At 37.7% G+C, this 21,466-nt stretch overlaps 2 protein-coding genes across 4 annotated transcripts in view; both read right to left on the bottom strand.

Moving 5' to 3' along the window:
- Positions 1-86: 86 nt before the first annotated feature.
- On the bottom strand, positions 87-17,631 carry znf800b (zinc finger protein 800b). Of its 3 annotated transcripts, none has more exons than XM_081363859.1 (6): positions 17,385-17,631; positions 12,042-12,171; positions 5,617-5,712; positions 5,321-5,464; positions 3,218-4,394; positions 87-928 (listed from the first exon to the last, which is right to left on the bottom strand). In XM_081363859.1, coding segments are annotated over exons 2-6 (1,524 nt in total). In that variant the 5' UTR covers positions 12,148-12,171; positions 17,385-17,631; the 3' UTR covers positions 87-927. The 3 variants fall into 3 exon arrangements, with proteins under 3 accessions (XP_081219985.1, XP_081219986.1, XP_081219987.1); XM_081363860.1 differs by having other exon boundaries at positions 12,042-12,251; positions 17,385-17,557; XM_081363861.1 differs by lacking the exon at positions 17,385-17,631 and adding an exon at positions 17,189-17,292.
- A 997-nt stretch (positions 17,632-18,628) lies between these two features.
- Positions 18,629-21,466, bottom strand: part of atxn7l1 (ataxin 7-like 1) — a 35,041-nt gene continuing 32,203 nt past the window's right edge. Inside the window, exon 11 of the mRNA XM_081364058.1 lies at positions 18,629-21,466. This exon is cut by the window's right edge and continues 1,856 nt beyond it. The gene's annotated coding sequence lies outside the window, so the exon portion shown is untranslated.

Raw genomic sequence — 21,466 nt, forward strand, 5'->3', positions numbered from 1 at the left:
GTTACATGAGAACACAAAATGCCTTTAAAGTTCACTTAAAACTTTTTTTTCATTATTTGAGACAAAGAAAGGAAAAAAATGTTAATTTTCTCAGTTTATTGTTGGTCAATACAAAGAAAACAGAAAAATAAAAACAATTAGAAATAACACTTCTACCAACTTCTATCCGTCAAGTCTCCATAAGGTTAAACAAAGAATCTACAGATATGCACAGTGAATGCATCCGAAGACCTGTTCACATTTTTTTTTTTATGTGAACAGACAAATGAAGAGCGTAAAATAACATACGAAGAATCTAAAACTGATATCAGAAGAATTAATGAGAGTTCACACAAGCACAACTGCTCGTCTTCCCCAGAGCATGTGTGTGTTCAAGCACAAAACATCCCGTTCCCTTAATATAACTGAGGCGGAGTCCGAGTTCATGCCGTTCCAGTGGTCTTCAGTGTCCAGTGATGGAGAAGAAACACATCCAGATCTTATCACTGAATACCAATGAGCCTGATGGGAGTCGATCACCAGCGTCCAGCGGCCGAGTTCAACAAGAGCATGTGTGTCTTGAAGCTCCGCCTGAGGCCAGTTCACTACAACTGGACCCTGGAACAATCGCCTGGCCGATTTCGGACGGATATGTCAAATCTTATTGATGTCAGCAGGGGAATAGAATATAAATATATATTTCCTCTTACATTCGAGAGTGGTAAACAGATACCAGAGCACAGCTGAGAATACTGTACCGTTACATTCTCCAATATGTGTGTGTGGGACGACGGGAAAGCCCAAACACACATTTCCGAGGGTTTCTTATACCCTACTAACTGTTTAAAGTCTTGTTTTGTACAGAACTGGGCTTTTCTTTGTCACTTCCACTGTCCAGTGTGTCTTTCCACCGTCGCTGCCAGAAGTCCAGGTCGCTGTCAGAAAATATCTAATAAAGAGAGACAGGAAAGTTAGAGAGAGACACCAAAGCAGAACCATAGAAAGTTATCATGATGTCCCAGAAATGTACCATGGTAAAAATAGATTTTTATGGACATGTACTATAGTAATATTGTGAAATCTGAAGTGTCTTGGAGTTCATTGTAAGTTACATCATGGTCAGTTAAACAACACTTTAAAATACTTGTATTATTATTATTTAGTAATATATTATTATTTTTATTATATATAGTAGCCAAAATACTAAATTATGTAAGTCCTGTAATATTTTTTCTAAATAAATTAAAAACAAAAAATAAAAGTTTATAAATTCTACAAGTGAATTTAGGCATCACGACACTATAAATGTACAGAATATTTTTTTTTCTTTTTTGAGATTTTCGAAAGATTATACTTAGTGTTATTTAATTATTGTTCCTTTCCCCTTTTCTAATGCTCACTTAAAGTTCATCTAAATATAAGATATAAGAGAGGGACAATCAAAATGAAATATTGAACAATACTGATAAATTAAATAATGTAATGTAATGTAATGTAATGTAATATAATATAATATATAGTGTTTGGTGTAATGCATTACTAAATAGTTAATTACTGTAATTGATTTTCTCTTGAAAAGTAAAGTAAGGGATTACTCTTCATTTTTCACTAATTTAATTCTAGTCACTTCTGATGTAATCGCATTAAATACTGTATAGACTAGAACAATTCTATATAAAACACATTTAATTGACAGAATTACAGGAGCAGTTTCATCTCTATCCTTGTATTGTTCAACTGGGCGAGGCTGATATGGGATTTAGAAAGAAATAAACGAAGAAATACTTTTTAGAGCGAGTAACTGGTACAGTCACTTTTTGAAGATGTAGTTAGTAGTTAGTAATTAATTCATTTTTACAGTAACTTACCAAACACTGAATTTAATATTAATTAATTAAATAATTAAAGTAAGTAACTAGTTTATTGCGTAAGTAACCAGTTTATTGTTTAAGTAACTAATTTATTGCGTAGGTAACCAGTTTATTGCGTAAGTATCTCTGCCACATGTGGACTGGGAGCAGCTGGTAATCCAGCCTTCATGGGTTTTCCTGTTAGATGTAACTTACTGCAACCCAGAGACAAACACCAGGACTGAGACCCAAAGGAACAAGTGAAATGCTAACTGTCAGAGTGACATATGGACTTCCACCACGGGGAGAAAATGGAGCATTAACGGGGAAAAAGCAAGTCAAGAATGGTCATGGATACCCAAGGCAACCCCGTCACCCTTATTTGATGATCAGAGAGCTTCTCTTGTCTCTCGGGTCCTGTGACAGAGCGTTGTGATTAATACGAGCCCTGTTTCCAAGGACACGGGTGAGTTATCTTAATTGCTTCTTAAAGAAGCCCCCCCCATGGCTCTTTAAACCTCGAGGTGAGACCGGGCCGGCCTGATTTCCGGGGCCTTGTAGTGGCATCCATGCTTCACTCTCCCGTGCTGGAAGTCCACCCTGGGAGTTCTCTTATTCATTAGCAGCAAGGCTGCAGTAACAATCCGCCAATCAAAGCACTCTCTCCACACACACCGCTACAACACACACCGTCTACTTCACCATCGAAGTTCAGAGGCAGAACGAACACATGCAAGCACAGGACACAACTGCACACACACTAGTGAGCTTCCTACCTAGACAACTTCTGATTTTGAGCCTAAATGTAGGCAGCGTAATACTACTACCTTCTGAGATGTTTTGGCCAAATTCAAAGGAAGGTATTTGCATGCATTTTTTATTTATTTTTTTGTCAAGAATGCAATTGCAGGATGCATTGCGATGAGGTGATCTGCCCTCTGAGATGTTTTGGCCAAATTCAAGGGTAGAATTGCATGCATTTTTGTCAAGTATGCAATTGCAAAATGCAATGCAATTAAGTGATCTGCCTTTTGAGATGTTCTGCCCAAATTTGAAAGCAGAATTGCATGCATTTTTTGACAAGAATACAATGAGGTGATTAGGCCAATCAGCTCATTGCATTCTTGTCAAAAAATGCATGCAATTCTGCTTTCAAATTTGGGTTCTGAGATGTTTTAGCCAAATGCAAAGGTAGAATTGCATGCTTTTTATTTATTTATTTTTTGGTCAAGAATGTAATTGCAGAAAGCATTGCAAGATACAAAAAAATACAAAGTTGGTGGACAAAGCAACAAGAAATACTTGCATTTTATTCAATAACTTAAAGTATTGTGAAAAATAACCTGCAGTTTGTGTTGACATGTTGACTCTTTAGGAGATACACTCACCAAAGCATGACCTTCGATCTTGTTCTGATCCCTGCGCTCCTTGCTGCGGTTTTTAGATGGCTTCTCTTGTGCAACCCTAGATACCGTGCCTTTTTAAAGCTCTGTCCACAGATGCTGCACACATGCAGAGATTTCTTATTCACACTCCCTTTGGGGCTACCGGCCTTCACTTTCTTGCTATTGGCTCCTTTCCCAGTCTTCAAGGTCTTGCGCATCACTCCAGGTGCTTTCAGGTTCCTGCGTGTCGGATATGGTGAAGTGTGGTTGTGCTGGACTTTCACTTCTTCTCGACCTTGATCTTTCGCGTCTTCTTTGTTCAACACGACCTCGGCCGGCTTCTTGACGGCGTAGCTCTCCAGCGACGACGAGATCCGGCAGATGTAGGAGGACTTCTTCTTGTGAAAGTCCGAGAGATGGCGAAGCACGTCTCTTTTGCGGCGCGTCTTGTAACGGCAGAGCGGACAGCTGTAAAACTTCACAAAGAAGTCGGTGCCGTTGTCCGTGTGCAGCTCGATGTGTTTCTCCAGGTTTTGCACGGAGCTGAATGATCGTTTGCAGAGCTTGCAGAAGCGCGACTTGAAGTCGAAGCCCGCGGAGAGTTCGGCTTTGGACGGCACCTTGTCCTCTTTAGGGCTCTTCTGGCTCTGGGAGTTACAGGAGGAGCCGGGACTGTCTGGAGCTTTCCCGTTGACCATTTTCTTGGATTCGGACGTGGGATCAGTAGAGTTGGTTGAGGAGCCGGAGGATATAATCTTGTGAACAGTCTGCAGGTGTCTCTTAAGGTGACCTCGAACCCTGTATGTCCTATTGCAGAGGAGGCATCTGCAGGAGTCCGAGTCTTCTTCCATTGGCTCATCCTGATGCTCCATGTTTTCCTCTGCATCTTCCTCTCCTTTGTCCATGTTCTCTCTTTCATCTTCGTCATCAATGCAATTCTTCTCCGCTTCATCTAACCGGACCTGGTCGTTGGAGGGGTCGTGTCTCCAGCTCTCTGAGGTCATGTGGTTGGGACTCTGGGATGAAGGTGGGAGGTCGTCTTCTTTCGACAGGTACTGATACACGGCATTCTGGTTGCTGGCAATCGGCTCAAATTTCAGAACGTATTCCTCTTTATCCGAGCAGGAATAGATGGCTTCAATAAGTTCTTTCATGCTTTTTTTGTCATCTCCAGAGGGGTCTAGAAGACAAACCGGAACTAGATGTTAGTTAACAGGATCGTATCACGGAAAACGCTTTTTTGATATTAAAGAGCACTATTTAGAAATACTATAACACTAGATACCTCAAGCCATTTCAAACTAACCTGCAAAAATGAGTTCAGATATCAAATTCAGTTATAACATCACAACCAGGGTAAGAAATGAACTTTTCTATTAAATTGTAATTGATTTTCAGAGGCATTTCTTTTAAATGTTGTAAGGGCAATTTTAATAATTACATTATTAAACGTATTAGAGTTGTCTTTTATGCCAAATTCTTATATTTATTCAGCTGATTCAATTGATCAGAACACAACAGGCATGATGTAACCAATAAAAAGTTAACAACATCAACAAACGCAACAGAAGCTGATGTTTACTGAGGCTATATTCTGTTCAAAGGCGGAATATTTGCATAATGTTATGAGATTAGGGTCATTTTAAAATGCCTACTTTTTCAAAATAATTAAAAAACAGGAACTAAATGTAATGCCTTTTCATTAATTTTCACTTTTACTTTAATCACGACGGTAGCTATCAATTTAGATTAATTGTGTAATTAATTTTTGTTCAGTTTGATGACCCTGATCACAACCATAACAGGATCAACGGCATACAATAATGTATCTTGACACCCTGATTAATGGCAGTGTAAAATGTGTTAGTAAACGTATAGTTAAAACAATCAAATTAAATAGAAGTCTTTCTTAAAAGTACAGTAGCACAAACACTAAATAAGATGTTGCACAATTAGATGCTGGAAAATAAACGGAACGGACAGAATCACTGTCACCAAAACATAATTACGTTTTATTTCCACAAGCCAATGAAGAAATATCATGGCAAACTCAACGCTGGTCTTTTGGGGATTGAATGAACAGCAGAAAGGCATTGTTATACTAACCATCAGGTTCAGGCATTCGAGTGAAACAATAGATTTCCTTGTGCTTGATCAGATTGGGAAGGCCACGGAAGAGACTGCGGCAGAGTTTGCACTCAAAGATCGTGTCCACCTCTTTCAGGAGAATGTGTTTGAGCTGTGCAGTGCCTGCAAATAACCACAAGAGGACAGTGATAGGAGTCAGTGAGATTCTGTGTCGAGTCAGACAACGGTGCTCCACATACTTTCCATTTCATTATAATGAATTGTTCTACTATGATTACAAAGAGATGAAGTAGAGGTGAGGTTACACAAAGCACCTGTGCGGAAACATTCAATGATCTGATGGATGCCAGATTTGGATGTGAGCAGCTGTGTTTGTAGCAGAGCAGGATCTCCAGGTTCTGTGGAATAAACTGCAACAGAAAAACAGAGTATTCTTACACTGTGTCCTAACCAGACGCGGCGATACGATAAGATTCCAGCGACAAATAATTTGTCTGTCCACACTAGACGCAATGCGACTGCGAGATGCGTAAAAATCAATCAAAACCCACAGCCAATCAGAACAGCGTGTGGGCGGAGTCAGCCAATCAGAACAGCGTGTGGGCGGAGTCTCGCGGCACCAGAGGGAAATCTTGACGGCACTCGCAAGAAAATGGATAGCAACATAATCAAATTCACAAATATTACACCATTTAATAATTATTCATACACATAGGCTACTGAGTTACTAAAACAATCTTTGTCAAATAATACACTTGTTTGTTCACAGTTTGAACGTTCTTGTTTCCATTTGTTTAATTTCAAGATCTGAGGTGAATTATCCATTGTTGCTTTTACAGCTACAAAGCTGGAGCACTAAATGATATTCAAAGTCACATTACACGCTTTTAACATTAGATAAAGCACATAAACTGCCTGAGATTATCATCGCCACACTTTGTGTTTGTTGTTCCAGCGCGACGTCGCAGAAAAATAGAAACCATTTTTAATATAGAATCGTCACGTGTCGCCATCACGGCTGGTTAGGACAAACACTCTGATCAACATGGAAAATAACCTTCGTGTCGCATGTAATTAGGACACAGTGTTACAGTAAATCATTGTTACATCAAATCATTATTGCACTTAGAACAGTTTTAATGCCCGTTCACACCAAAGACAATAACTTTAATGGTAACGATATAGTTTTAAAAAAAGGATAGCAGAGTCCAAACCACAACTATAATGATAACGGAGCAGAGAAAATATATAGTTGGAATCACTTTCAGAACTATTTATTTTGAAGAGCTTGAGCATTTAAAGCGGCAGACGACGAAACTGCAGAATAAACATTAAAATGAATGTACGAAAAAAAAAATGATGTATTTCCTACATTACTCCACTAATGTAGTCACTGACTGAGGCCTGAGGTTTACATCTGGTATTAAGATGTGTTTTGGATCACAAGTAGACGAGCGAGACACATTCCTGTTCACTCCTGGTGTTTTAATCAGTCTCTTTTGTCCACTTCTGTCCTGATTTCTTCGAGGTCTATGGGTCTACGGGTGGGTAAATGTAAGGGCTTTTCAGATCTTTCCAATGGATGAAATAAACTTGCACCATTTACACATGATTTACATGGAGAAAACAGAAAAACAGCTTTCATTTCGTGGATAGAGCTCTTCCCACAATGTTTACGCATTAGATCAGTAGATGGTCTTTTGTTGCTGTTCGAACACATTCGACCACATGAGTGTCTACCAGAGGTGTATTCACATTCATTACTCAGGTAGAAGTATAGATACTAGGGTTTAAAAAGACTTCTGCAGAAGTTGAAGTATCAACTCAAGCTTTTTGCTCAAGTAAAAGTGTAAAAGTACTGGTTTCAAAACTACCTGAATTATAAAAGTAAAAGTAATGTAAGGAAAAAAAATAGCATTAAGGACAAAAGCTTAGAGGCCTATAGTGCACTACCCACATTTTAGTACAATGCAAATACATTAAAGAACCATATGTGTACTACTGAGTGGAAGATATGATGAATAGTTGCCTATAAGTATTGTAATGGTGCAAAAAGTCAAACTTCAAACTTTTTTTGGCTGGCTCTGTCCTTGCTGGAGTGTGACGTGGTTTGTGTCATATGCATGTGTGATGGATCATGTACAAACCAATAGGGTGTCGGAATGGTGTATGTTAAAGATCTTACCTCACATGTATTATGGTTAGGATGAAAGATATCTATGGACTGCTATTCTGTTTGTAGACTCACCCGTGACACCTTACTGTACCATCAGAAAGTTCATTTGTGACATACTGTCATTGTTACAGTGTAATTATATATTTAAGTACTGAGTAATATTAAGCAACTACATGTACTTACTATAGGGTTAGGGTAGGATTAGGGTTTGGTTGAGGGTTAGTTGCATGTAATTGTGCATAATTTACTGTTATTACTATGGTAAGTACATGTACTGCACTTGATAAAAGGAAATAAAAAGAAAAGTTCAAAAAAAAAGAAAAAAAAGGAATGGTATATGTTTATACTTCTCATCCAACCACAATCAAATTAACTCTATACGGATGGCGCGATTTATCTGAATAGGTTTTTCTTTCTTTCTTTTTTTAACGATGGCAAGCCGAAATGAAAACAAGCCGAAATGAAATAGAAGTAACGAGGCTATTTTTAAAATGTAAGAAGTAGAAAGTCCAGATAATTGCATGAGAATGAAAAAGTCGGATGAAAAATAATTACTTCAGTAAAGTAAAGATACCCAAAATTTCTACTTAAGCAAGGTAACAAAGTATTTGTACATCGTTACTTGACACCTTTGGCGTCTACACTACAAAAGCAATGTGTTTTCGACTACCTCTGAAAGTGGTCAAAAGTGGACATTTTAAAAATAGCCTCGTTACTCCTATTTAATTTAGGCTTGTTTTCATTACGGCTTGTCATCGTAAAAAAAAAGAAAGAAAAACCTATCCAGATAAATTGCGCCATCCGTATAGAGTTTGATTTGATTGTTTTAGACCCCGTTTACACCTGTATTTAGTGTCGTCCACTTGAGATTTGATCATCCTGACCAAAAACACATCTTAAAGGAGAACTCCAGTCAATTTGAACATTGAGCTCATTTTTTTTGTACATTTGGAGTGCTGTCAATACAGAGAACAACGACAAAAATCGGTGTTGCCTACACCGAGTTATTCTATTTTTAAAATTTGCACCCTGTTGACTTCAATGGGGCAAGTACTAAACCTGCTTTTAGCCTCTTAACATCCTTGATGTGTCATTACAAGTGCACAGAAAATGTGAGTGATTCCTTCTGAGTGAACACGAGTGAATCTGACTGCAGTAGATGTAAAAGATATGTATAAAAATGATGTTATTTCAGCCAGCGCAAATACCTGTGTTTACATCCTGTTTTCGGGTGAAGTCCAAAGTAGTCGATTGCCGAGTTCACGCACATTGGTTTAGTTACCTATGATCACGCGCGTGAACTCGGCAATCGACTACTTTGGACTTCACCTGAAAACAGGATGTAAACACAGGTATTTGCGCTGGCTTAAATAACATCATTTTTATACATATCTTTTACATCTACTGCAATCAGATTCACTCGTGTTCACTCAGAAGGAATCACTCACATTAGCTGTGCACATGTAATGACACATCAAGGATGTTAAGAGGCTAAAAGCAGGTTTAGTACTTGCCCTATTGAAGTCAACAGGGTGCAAATTTTAAAAATAGAATAACTCGGTGTAGGCAACACCGATTTTTGCCGTTGTTCTCTGTATTGACAGCACTCCAAATGTTAAAAAAAATTAGCTCAATGTTAAAATTGACCGAATTCTCCTTTAATACCCGGTGTGAACAGGGAAAAGAAAGGAAAGTGTGATGCAAATGAAAGACGTCCTTCCTTTGCATCATATAAACATCCAGTGAATCAAGAGCCTCGGTTATAATACTGCCTATCTCTCTTATTAACACTTATGACAGTCTGTCAGGCTGAATCAATTTAAATAATTCTCCCCAGACAAACTCATTATTCAGAAATGATGATCTGAAGTCGAGTTTGCTGTGCTCCTGCCAGTATGTTTTGGATGGCAGATCTCACTGATATGAATCATATCCATTCAGAGGTTCAGCTTGTGCTTTCTAAATGAGACTTTATTAAAGTTTGCATTATTGATGGCGGCTGTCTAGATGAGTATTTTTGCGAAAGCGTCTGGCTCTGAAACAAAAGCCTTGATTTAACACGCATTTTTCCACTGGATAAATCAGATCATATCTCTTACGTTTGCCAATATTTCAAGGTTGTGATTAATGAAGCGCTAGTTTGTGGAGAACATAACAGAAAATACTTTTATTAGTGAAGTTTGCAAATAACACTAGTATTATTATTGCTCAAACTTAAAGGGGTGGTATAATGCCCTTTTCACAAGATGTAAAATAAGTCTCTGATGTCCCCAGATTGTGTGTGAAGTTTAAGCTCAAAATACCCCACAGATATTTTTATATAGCATGTTAAAATTTTCACTTTTTGAGGGTGAGCAAAAACGCACCATTTTTGTGTCTGTTCCTTTAAATGCAAATGAGCTGCTGCTCCCGGCACAGGGGGCGGAGCTTCATGAATTTATGAGTTGATGAATTTATGAAGCTTATGTGTGGTTATCTTCTAGTCATTGATTAGCATATTCTGTCTTGATAATCTATAAATCGTGTTCCGGGGGCGGGGTTTATGTAAATTTTAGGGTTGGTGATGTCACTAACCCGGGAGGAATGTCCTGTAGTCTCTACCAGCTGTTTGTTGTAGTCCTTAAAAACAATTTCTTTAAAAGCAAATATCTCCCTTTGCTTTGAACTTTGAGCGTTGTAACTTTGCAGATGTTGTTTATGCTCAAACAGCAACATTACACACTAACTAAAGTTAGAAAAGTGAAATCATAATCAACCACCCCTTTAAGGTTGTATTATCGTGGTGGCGAGTTTAACAAACAAAAACCCCATTTTCTTCAATATCTAGAGATGGAGCTGTTATCTAAAACGCCTCTTAAAGAGCATTGTCCGTCACTAGAGCTATATGGGAACAGATACACAGTGGGAGACAATAACTCTTCACTACATGAGGAGGTGGAAAATCAATCGTGTGTAAAATACGGTGCATGAACACAGCTGTGGATAAAGCGACCAAATCAGCCAGAGATTGATGATGGGGATGCTGGGGAGTTTATGGCTGGAACCCAGCGGTGTGTTTAGAGAGGTCCTCAGAGACTCGCCTTAAATTGCAGGTGTTTTATGTCTGCGTGATGGATTTTCCTGGAGGAATGGCCGGAAATCTGCCAATATAAGGACCGCTAGGTGAGGGGGTGGCCATCTACAATCTGCACTTCAACACCGCTGACTGATGCTTTTGGTTTGATGGCCTGTTTCCACCAGACCGTTCAGTCTGTACATTAGAGCCAGGGTCCAAGTTTAGCACTTGTCAAATGGTGGGTGAAAGAAAAATTGGTTTTGGCTGGTAAATAACACTTGATTGACTCACTAGTTTCCTGAAAGTAGTACATGACAGGGTTGTTATTGTTATAACTATAAGTAAAACTATTAAAAATCGGTTTTCGGTAACTGAAATTAAGCTGAAATAAAATAATATATTAATATTAGATGATATTAGTTTTGTTGGGCAACTGATAAAGCTAAATAAATAAATAACTATGTTAAAGTTGAAGTACTAAAATTGCTAAAATACTAAAACTGGGATAAAAATAAACTAAAGCAAAATTAAATATACAAAAAAAACAAATAATTTTTTTTTTACAAAAGCATACAAATATTCAATTTATTCAAAATAAACAAAACTAATCAAAATTACAATAACAAACATTACTAAAGCTTAAATTATAATGAAAACGGAAAATATAAAAGCTAATTAAAAATGTTAAAACAAAAAAATGACAGATAAAAGAATTCTAATAAAACTTTAAAATTATTTTAAAAAGCAAAAATATAAAAGCTAATTTAAAATATCAATTTTTAAAAAAGTAAATTAGAAATAAAATGACAAAAGCACTAAACAAATTTACTAAAAGTGAAAATATAAAAATAAAAGCCAATTCAAAATACTAATCAGCACTCACTTATATACATCAGTATATAAATAATATTAAAATAACACTGCTGAGATCATTCAAGGGAAATGAGCTAAATAGAAAAACAGCGGTGAGGTAGAAAAAAACAAGTTATTTTTCTTTGGTTTTAAAGAAAACAGTTGTACTATTAGTAGAAAAAGAATGTAAACAGGAAGTAAAACTGCTATATCCTACAACTTAAGCCCCTCCCCTGAGCCCGCCCCAATGCACACATCATCACATGGGCGTGGCCACTATAACAGGGGCAAAGAGCAGACCAATCAATGTTACCATTTCACCCTGTGTGTGTGTGTGTGTGTGTGTGTGTGTGTGTGTGTGTGTGTGTGTGTGTGTGTGAGAGATGGGGCGTGACCTCACCTCTGTAAGGGTCACAGACTCTAGTGGCCCCTACTGAGTGAAGGACAATAGCAGGCATTGGAGGAATTTGCTGTAATCCTCTAATGGGGAAGGATCAGAGTGGACGGGCCGCTATTAAAATGCAACTACTCTCGTCTCGGATTATGTCCAATCATGTGGACAGGTCAGAATGGATCCCATTGGTCAAGTTAAAATAAGGGTCATAGATGACATTTGCATGTATTATTCATTTAAGATCCAAAAAGTGAAAGTTTACCTAGCGTCTTGCTCGCATGGTCAGGGCCGGGCACAGCGGCCTCACCCGTGATGTCATCCGTCTGACAAGACTTCTCATTGGCTGGGGTCGAGCGGGCTTCCTCCATCTCTGAACCGCTTCAGACGTGCCTCTGTGGAGATGGAGAGAACAGCAGAGCAATGACCAGCGACTCCAAAGAAGAGATGTCCTGACAAACACCTCGAAATCCAGCTGACAAGACAATAAAGGACAGCGATCAGAGACACGTTTTTTAAAGTACAGTAGGCTTTTTTGCACACACACACACACACACACACACACACACACACACACACACACACACACACACACACACACACACACACAGTCAGGTTCGCTATCTTTGTGGGGACTCTCCATAGACGCAATGGTTTTTATACTGTATAAACTGTATATGCTCTCTTCTTACACTGAACCGACCCCTAAACCAACCCATCACACACACACACACACACACACACACACACACACACACACACACTAACCCGACCCCTAAACCAACCCATCACACACACACACACACACACACACTAACCCGACCCCTAAACCAACCCATCACACACACACACACACACACACACACACACACACACACACACACACACACACACACACACACACACACACACACACACACACACACACACACACACACACACACTAACCCGACCCCTAAACCAACCCATCACACACACACACACACACTAACCCGACCCCTAAACCAACCCATCACACACACACTCACACACACTAACCCGACCCCTAAACCAACCCATCACACACACACACACACACACACACACACACACACACACACTAACCCGACCCCTAAACCAACCCATCACACACACACACTAACCCGACCCCTAAACCAACCCATCACACACACACACACACACACTCACACACACTAACCCGACCCCTAAACCTACCCATCACACACACACACACACACACACACACACACACACTAACCCGACCCCTAAACCTACCCATCACACACACACACACACACACACACACACACACACACACACACACACACACACACTAACCCGACCTCTACACATACCCATCACACACACACACACTCAACCGACCCCTACACCTACCCATCACACACACACTAACCCGACCCCTACCCATCACACACACACACACACACACACACACACACACACACACACACACACACACACACACACACACACACACACACACACACACTAACCCGACCCCTAAACCTACCCATCTCACACACACACACACACACACACACACACACCTGACCCCTACATCTACCCATCACACACACACACACTAACCCGACCCCTAAACCTACCCATCACACACACACACTCACACACACACTAACCCGACCCCTAAACCTGCCCATCACTCACACACACTCGCACTAACCCCTACACCTACCCATCTCACTCACACACACACACACACACACACACACACACACACACACACACACACACACACACTAACCCGACCCCTAAACCTACCCATCACACACACACACACACACACACACACACACACTCACACACACACACACTAACCCGACCCCTAAACCTGCCCATCACTCACACACACTCGCACTAACCCCTACACCTACCCATCTCACTCACACACACACACACACACACACACACACACACACACACACACACACACTAACCCGACCCCTAAACCTACCCATCACACACACACACACACACACACACACACACACACACTCACACACACTAACCCGACCCCTAAACCTACCCATCACACAAAACTTTCTGCATTTGTACAGTACATTTTCAAATAAACTCATTCTGTATGATTTATAAGCTTGTTTCCCCACAGTGACATGAGTGTGTGTGCATTCAGGTTTAAGTCCCCAACGGGATAGAAAAACATGTACACACACACTCTCTCTCTCTCACACACACACACACACACACGCACACACACACACAGATATATAAATGTATAAACATATTAGCAAATGGTTTTCATATTATTGATTAAATTATATTTGTGCAAATATTATATACTTGTGTATTTTGCATGGTACATTTCAGAGGGAACACTTGTGCTGTGTTGTTCGTTAGGAAGCCGGTTTGGATAACAGCACGTATTAAATCAATAAATGTCAGTTTTATGTAACTATAATTGTTAAATTGCATGTATAATACTGAATGCATGTTTATTAAATGTAATTACAGTTTCCAGTCTATATGCAATGCCCTTTATAATGCATGTTGTTTATAATGATTGCAACTAAAATTTATGTTTGTTTCATTCCTGTTCTGAACGGCAATACATTAAAGGATTTCTGGTGGAATGAGGGGAACTAAAATACATGTTCATAATGTTTCGTTTTATTAGCTTGAATTTTATATTATTTCTAAATTTAATAATTAAGTCTGACTGACACATTTGTGACTTACCCTTGGGGGTTTTCAATTTGTATATATTTTGATTGCATCTGTCAGTATGTTTGTTGATCATAACTTTGCTTTAACGCACTGAACATGCGCCTGTCTCTTTATCTCCATCCCTGTCTATTTCACACTTCCCTTTGCTTTTGAATTACAAATATCGGTTGTATAAGATCCTACACAAACACACTCACTAACAGTAAACCCTCAGACTGAAGCCAGAGCCATCTAACACACTGTTATTGAAATGTGGCAGCAATTGACAGCGTAATGTTATAAGATGAGTGCTTTTTCATGGCTAGACGATTTCAAACTACTTATACTGATAAACTGCTGGTCTAGTATAACTAGCTAAATGGAAACAAACAAACAAAAGTCCCCACACATGTAAAAATAAGAAAAAGAACAACAGAACTGGAATTTCTTTAAAAATACATGAGGATAAATTTAAAGTGGAGTGTCTAATCTGTTCTTTCCCTCATAATGAAAGTGAATATTGATCATGATTTTCATGCCGATTTTCAATTAATCAATTCCGGTCAGTTTCTCAAACAAAGCTGTGCAACACGAGAAGGCTTGGAATACAACAGACAAATCATACACACTACATTTATGATGTTTTGTGGAGCTCTTCTTGTCATTTTTGGAGCTCAAAAGCCACTTTCAGTGTGTGTGTAAAAGAGCAGCAGGAACATTCTGCTAAACATCTGCTTTTGTGTTCCACTGAAAAACAAACGTCATACAGGTTTGGTTTCTCTAAGTGTCGCCCTCTGCTGGAGTTTGGTTGAAAACCAACAACAAATGCTCTCAGTCTTGACAATAACTGAAGGTTGATACTTAAAAGTAAATAAAAGCCACTTTTTAAACACAGATAGATAGATAGATAGATAGATAGATAGATAGATAGATAGATAGATAGATAGATAGATAGATAGATAGATAGATAGATAGATAGATAGATAGATAGATAGATAGATAGATAGATAGATAGATAGATAGATAGATAGATAGATAGATAGATAGATAGATAGATAGATAGATAGATAGATAGATGATCGTAAATGGAAAAAATGCGAACATTATTGTTTAATATAAGATTTGCCCAAACCTTTAATCCTCACAAAACAGACTTTAGTCATATTTCATATTTTAAACGTTGTGTAATTCCAATGCTCTTTAATGCGAGATGTTGTTTGTATTGTATTCTTTCAGTTCTGTAATAAAATAAGGTGATGAGACATACTATTGCGCATACACGTACGAAATATGCGTCTGAATACTATGACACCTTTTTCACAATACTCAATGATTGTAAACTGAAGTTGGTGTCTTTAGAAGAAGTATCTGTTCTAAAAGTTACATAAATATAACACAACAATCCCGTACTATGGGTAACGCATTAGTTATGTAATCAGATTACTTTTTCAAGTAACTAGTAATACATTACTTGTAGATTTACAACTAAATATCTGAGTTACGTTTTTAACTCGAGTTACTTTGTTTTCCCATGTATTGACTGACAGCTCTCCTGTTCGCATTGAGAGGAATCGTGAGTAAAATGTGTGTGAACATGATGGTTATTGTATGAGAACAGGCATTTACTCGTCTCACTTGCACAAAAACAGATTCAATATTCCTCAAAATGAATAAAAATAGTGAAACAAACTCAGAATAACGCAAACCTGCAATAACTAAATGTTAAATAACACAAGTTTTTATGTATTTAATCTCACTTTATTAACCAATGTCTTTGCTGCTGACCTTCGATGATACAATTTTACCAAACTAATAAGCAAAAATTACTTTCGATAAACATCACATTCGTTTCGCTATATTGTGAAACTTTCCCCAACACTGGTCATTACATCTGCCTTTTCACTAACATGTTCAGCCAAAATCTCCTGAAGACTGCCAGTCCGAAAAGTTGTTCTGCATTACTGTACTTAAGTGTTATCTTGGAGAATGTACTGTACTTTAGTGCTATAGAAAATGTACACATGGAATCTTGCATTTACAAGGCAATGCTCAAGTCAGAAACAGCAGACAATCACTTTATGAACATCTGTCTTTAAATGTTAAACACCAATAAAATCAAGTTCTAGTGGGTTTAATGCGGTTTTCGTGTACCAGTTTCAGATAAACAACTGGTGAGACAACCCTACATAGCGAGGACATTCAGAAATTGTTGCTTTGCAAAAGCTTGTATAACATTAAACTAAGTTCAAAATTACTAAGTAGAAACGTTTTGTATGTTTTTGGCCGGATACTTTGACTTCTGTTTGAGTAAAAATGTTGTCACGCTATCCAAACGGCCACTTCAACATATTTTATCAGTATTTTTAAAACCTCATCCACAATCTGAAACTACCAAAGTTCACGCTGACGAGACAGACACAAGGAAGAACCAAGTACAACGCGTTTTTAAACCCACAAAGGACGATTTACGCATATGAAAAAGCATGAAAACGTTATCAAACACGGAAAATAAACTTTCCAGCACATCAACATCCAGCCGCGCGGAACCGAACCTCAGGCACGCGCTGCGCTTTGCTCGTCATTGCGCGCGGCGCTGGAGAGCCTCGCGCCATTGCGCGCGCTCTCCTGACTCACACATGACAAATATCACAACAAAACACAAACCGTGTTGCTAACAACAGTCATCCGCATCTAATAAACTAGTTACACCTTTTATAATCACGCGCGGAATCGAAACCGATCGTCTCTTCGCCATCCACAGGCTGAACAACAAAACCATGACGCCATTTTCTGCAAAACAACCGCGTTCGGGGAGGAAACGCGACGCTTTTGCGCGTTTAGAACGCACGTAAACCGCTTCATCAAAGGTCGCGAGGCTTAAAACGAAGCTTTTAGGTGTTCTTACCGATGTAATCCGCAGATTCCCGGAAGATACTTCGACTCTACGAGCTCTTGGATGATGTGTGACGCCTCCGCGCGCATGAATGCGAGTCTCCAGCACATGCACGTGCGCTGCTGAGCAAACACTGGAGATCTATCAGGGTCCGTGACCTAGTGCTTAAAGATCCGGGCTGGACCGACAAGCTCGGGGGTTCGAGTCGCTATCAGCAATCCACACATTTAGCTACAGCATTTGATCATCAGACTATCACACAAATGCCACTGCAAATAAACGTACTTAAAGCAGTTTAAAAGTTTAACCTTTCTAATAAAGAAAATTTCGACATTTTAACTGTTTTAGAGGTCATTCTAATGGACTCAAAAAGTTTGTTTATAAATGTAAAAAGTTCGTTCTTTCCATATTTCTATTAAAATATTACTTTTTTATTGTTTTAATAGCCTAGTATAAAAGTTATATTTAAGTTCAATATAAGTTATACTACTACAATAAAGTCATTTTTCTTATTAGTATGGTTAATGAATAATTGAAGGTCAGCAGCAAAGGTATTGCTTAATAAAGTGAGATTAAATGCATAAAGTATACTTTTTAAATTAAGTATATTTAATTATTGCAGATTTGCGTAACATTGAGTTTGCGTTTTACTATTTTTATTCATTTTGAGGAGTACTGAAAGTGTTTTTGTGCAAGTGAGATGAGTAAATACATGTTCACATTTACTCTAGAACTACAAATAATAGGCTATTCTTATTATATCTATACTATGTAAATTACATAGTATCGATATAATAATATACTATTAATATAACTATAGGCCTATTATTATTATTTATTAGAGATAATAGATCAAATAAAGAGTAACGATCAATATTTAGATTAATCGAATCCGAAATTGTATATGAATAGAATGTCAAAAAAAAAGAAGTGATTATAAGCTGGCAATGCCAAGTAAAAAATAGATAGATAGATAGATAGATAGATAGATAGATAGATAGATAGATAGATAGATAGATAGATAGATAGATAGATAGATAGATAGATAGATAGATAGATAGATAGATAGATAGATAGATAGATAGATAGATAGATAGATAGATAGATAGATAGATAGATAGATAGATAGATAGATAGATAGATAGATAGATAGATAGCAGAGCTTTAAGCCCCTCTGTTCTTCTGTAAGACTAAACACTAAATAAATAAACTCTCGGCACAGACACTTGAATACAAATCAAGAACGCAGTGAAGCAGGTAAGAAAAATGTATTTCTGTAACAGCTGAAATGCAAAATATCATCAAACCTGAAAATACACATCTATATCATTGAGAACACATGGGCCAACAGGACACACACTGTATAAAGGACACGGGAATGAGAGAAATGCCTCTGATGAGTCCAGGTATAAAAATAAGGCCTTCGAAATCTTTACAATTGTTACGGCTGGGAAGGTGTCGCTATAATACATCTATGAACATACGTCTCACACAAGATTAAAGATGGAAATAACCTCAATAACAGGGCTGATTGTGCAGTGTTATGACAAACCACCGGTTTAGCGATGACATTCACTAATAATGGCAAAGTAGTAGACTGCACACAATATCACAAACTGATCCAATCAGACTGACTGTATGGAGATTATTACAGAAATAATTCATATTGCATCAGGTGTGTTCCTTTAGGTGGAAGCAAGCAGAGTGTCTTTCTCTTTCACAGAAAAAAACAAACTGCGCTTTTCTGAGATCAATGTGTAACCGAGAAAGTAGCTTTAAATACAACAATTCTAATTAAACCATCTGACAGTTAGAATCTATGGAAGCTTGTTTCCGCCACAGAATAAAAAATAAAGCGATTCGCAATTTCAAGTTTACATTTCACAATTCTGACTTTTTTTCAGAATTGCGTGACAGCCTACTCACAATTGTGAGTTAAAGTCAGAATTGCGAGATATAAACTATCACAAGTTATAAAGTCAGAATTGCGAGTTATAAAGTGTAGAATTACGTGTTAAAGTCAGAATTGGTAGTTTAATTCAGGATTGCAAGTAATAAAGTCCGAATTGCGAGTTATAAAATCAGAATTGCGAGTTATAAAATCAGAATTGCGAGTTAAAGTCAGAATTGGGAGTTATAAAGTCAAAATTGCGAATTAAATTCAGGATTACGAGATATAAAGTCAGAATTGCGAGTTATAAAGTCAGAATTGAGAGTTAAAGTCAGAATTGCGAGTTATAAAGTCAGAATTGTGAGATATAAACTTACAATTGCGAGTTATAAATTCAGAATTGCAAGTTATAAAGTCTGAATTGTGAGTAATAAAGTCTGAATTGCGAGTTAAAGTCTGAATTGTGAGTAATAAAGTCCGAATTGCAAGTTCAAGTCAGAATTGCGAGATATAAATTCAGAATTATGAGATATAAACTTACAATTGCGAGTTATAAAGTCAGAATTGCGAGTTCAAGTCAGGATTGGACAGAATTGTGAGTTATAAAGTCTGAATTGCGAGTTAAAGTCTGAATTGTGAGTAATAAAGTCCGAATTGCAAGTTAAAGTCAGAATTGCGAGATATAAATTCAGAATTGTGAGATATAAACTTACAATTGCGAGTTATAAAGTCAGAATTGCAAGTTCAAGTCAGGATTGGACAGAATTGTGAGTTATAAAGTCAGAATTGCGAGATATAAATTCAGAATTGTGAGATATATAAACTTACAATTGCGAGTTATAAAGTCAGAATTGCAAGTAAAAGTCAGGATTGTGAGTTAAAGTCAGGATTGCTAGTTATAAACTCAGGATTGCTAGTTATAAACTCAGGATTGCGAGTTATAAAGTCAGGATTGCGAGTTATAAAGTCAAATTTGCGAGTTAAAGTCAGAATTGCGAGATATAAAGTCAGAATTGCGAGTTATACAGTCAGAATTGCGAGTTATAAATTCAGAATTGCGAGATATAAAGTCAGAATTGTGAGATATAAACTTACAATTGAGAGTTATAAAGTCAGAATTGCGAGTAAAAGTCAGGATTGCGAGTTATAAAGTCAGAATTGTGAGTTAAAGTCAGGATTGCTAGTTATAAACTCAGGATTGCTAGTTATAAAGTCAGAATTGCGAGTTATAAACTCAGAATTGCGAGTTATAAAGTCAGAATTGCGAGTTATAAAGTCAGAATTGCGAGATATAAAGTCAGAATTGTGAGATATAAACTTACAATTGAGAGTTATAAAGTCAGAATTGCGAGTAAAAGTCAGGATTGCGAGTTATAAAGTCAGAATTGTGAGTTAAAGTCAGGATTGCTAGTTATAAACTCAGGATTGCTAGTTATAAAGTCAGAATTGCGAGTTATAAACTCAGAATTGCGAGTTATAAAGTCAGAATTGCGAGATAAAAATTTGTTTTATTCCGTGGCGGAAACAAGCTTCCGTAGTAATCTCACTCAATTCATTGTAAAATCAGCCTAGTGAATGAAAATAAGATGAAAACAAAAATAAAACACAAACAAAAATAAATAAAAAAATGCAAAAGTAAAAAATACAAATTAAATATAAAAAAAGATATATATATAAAAAAAAAAAAAAATTGCACTGCTATGCCATGGTAACATTCATTAATTTCTACAAGAGGGACGTGAATATAATAATACTTCATACAGTTACAGTTCAACATTATTGATGAACTGTAGTACACAGTTTTTTTTTGTGGCACTATTGGACCAAAACAAAGAGCCATAGAGACAAAGGGGTTCAGATCAGAAACATTACAATTGCAATCGGACTCATTCAGTTTACTTGAAAAAATATATTATTGTGTCAATAATTCCATAGAATAATCTCTAATGATTGATGTGCAATGGGAAAAGGCAAAACATGTCACGAACATCCTCTCATCCCAGGCCGTTTTCTCTCCTCGGCGTGGATGGATTGGAGAAACTCCACATGGAAGCACTTCTTCACCCATGAGAGACGGTGCTGAAGGGATCCGGTTGGTTTCTAGCTCTGGCTCGCATTGGCATCAAGGCAACACGGTAAAAATCCTACATGTTTTTTTGGGGGGGTCACAGCAAACAAGAAGCTGGCTTTCACAGAGCGTATC

This window comes from Scardinius erythrophthalmus (genome assembly GCF_964197995.2).
Source record: "Scardinius erythrophthalmus genome assembly, chromosome: 4".
Classification (NCBI taxonomy): Eukaryota; Metazoa; Chordata; class Actinopteri; order Cypriniformes; family Leuciscidae; genus Scardinius; species Scardinius erythrophthalmus.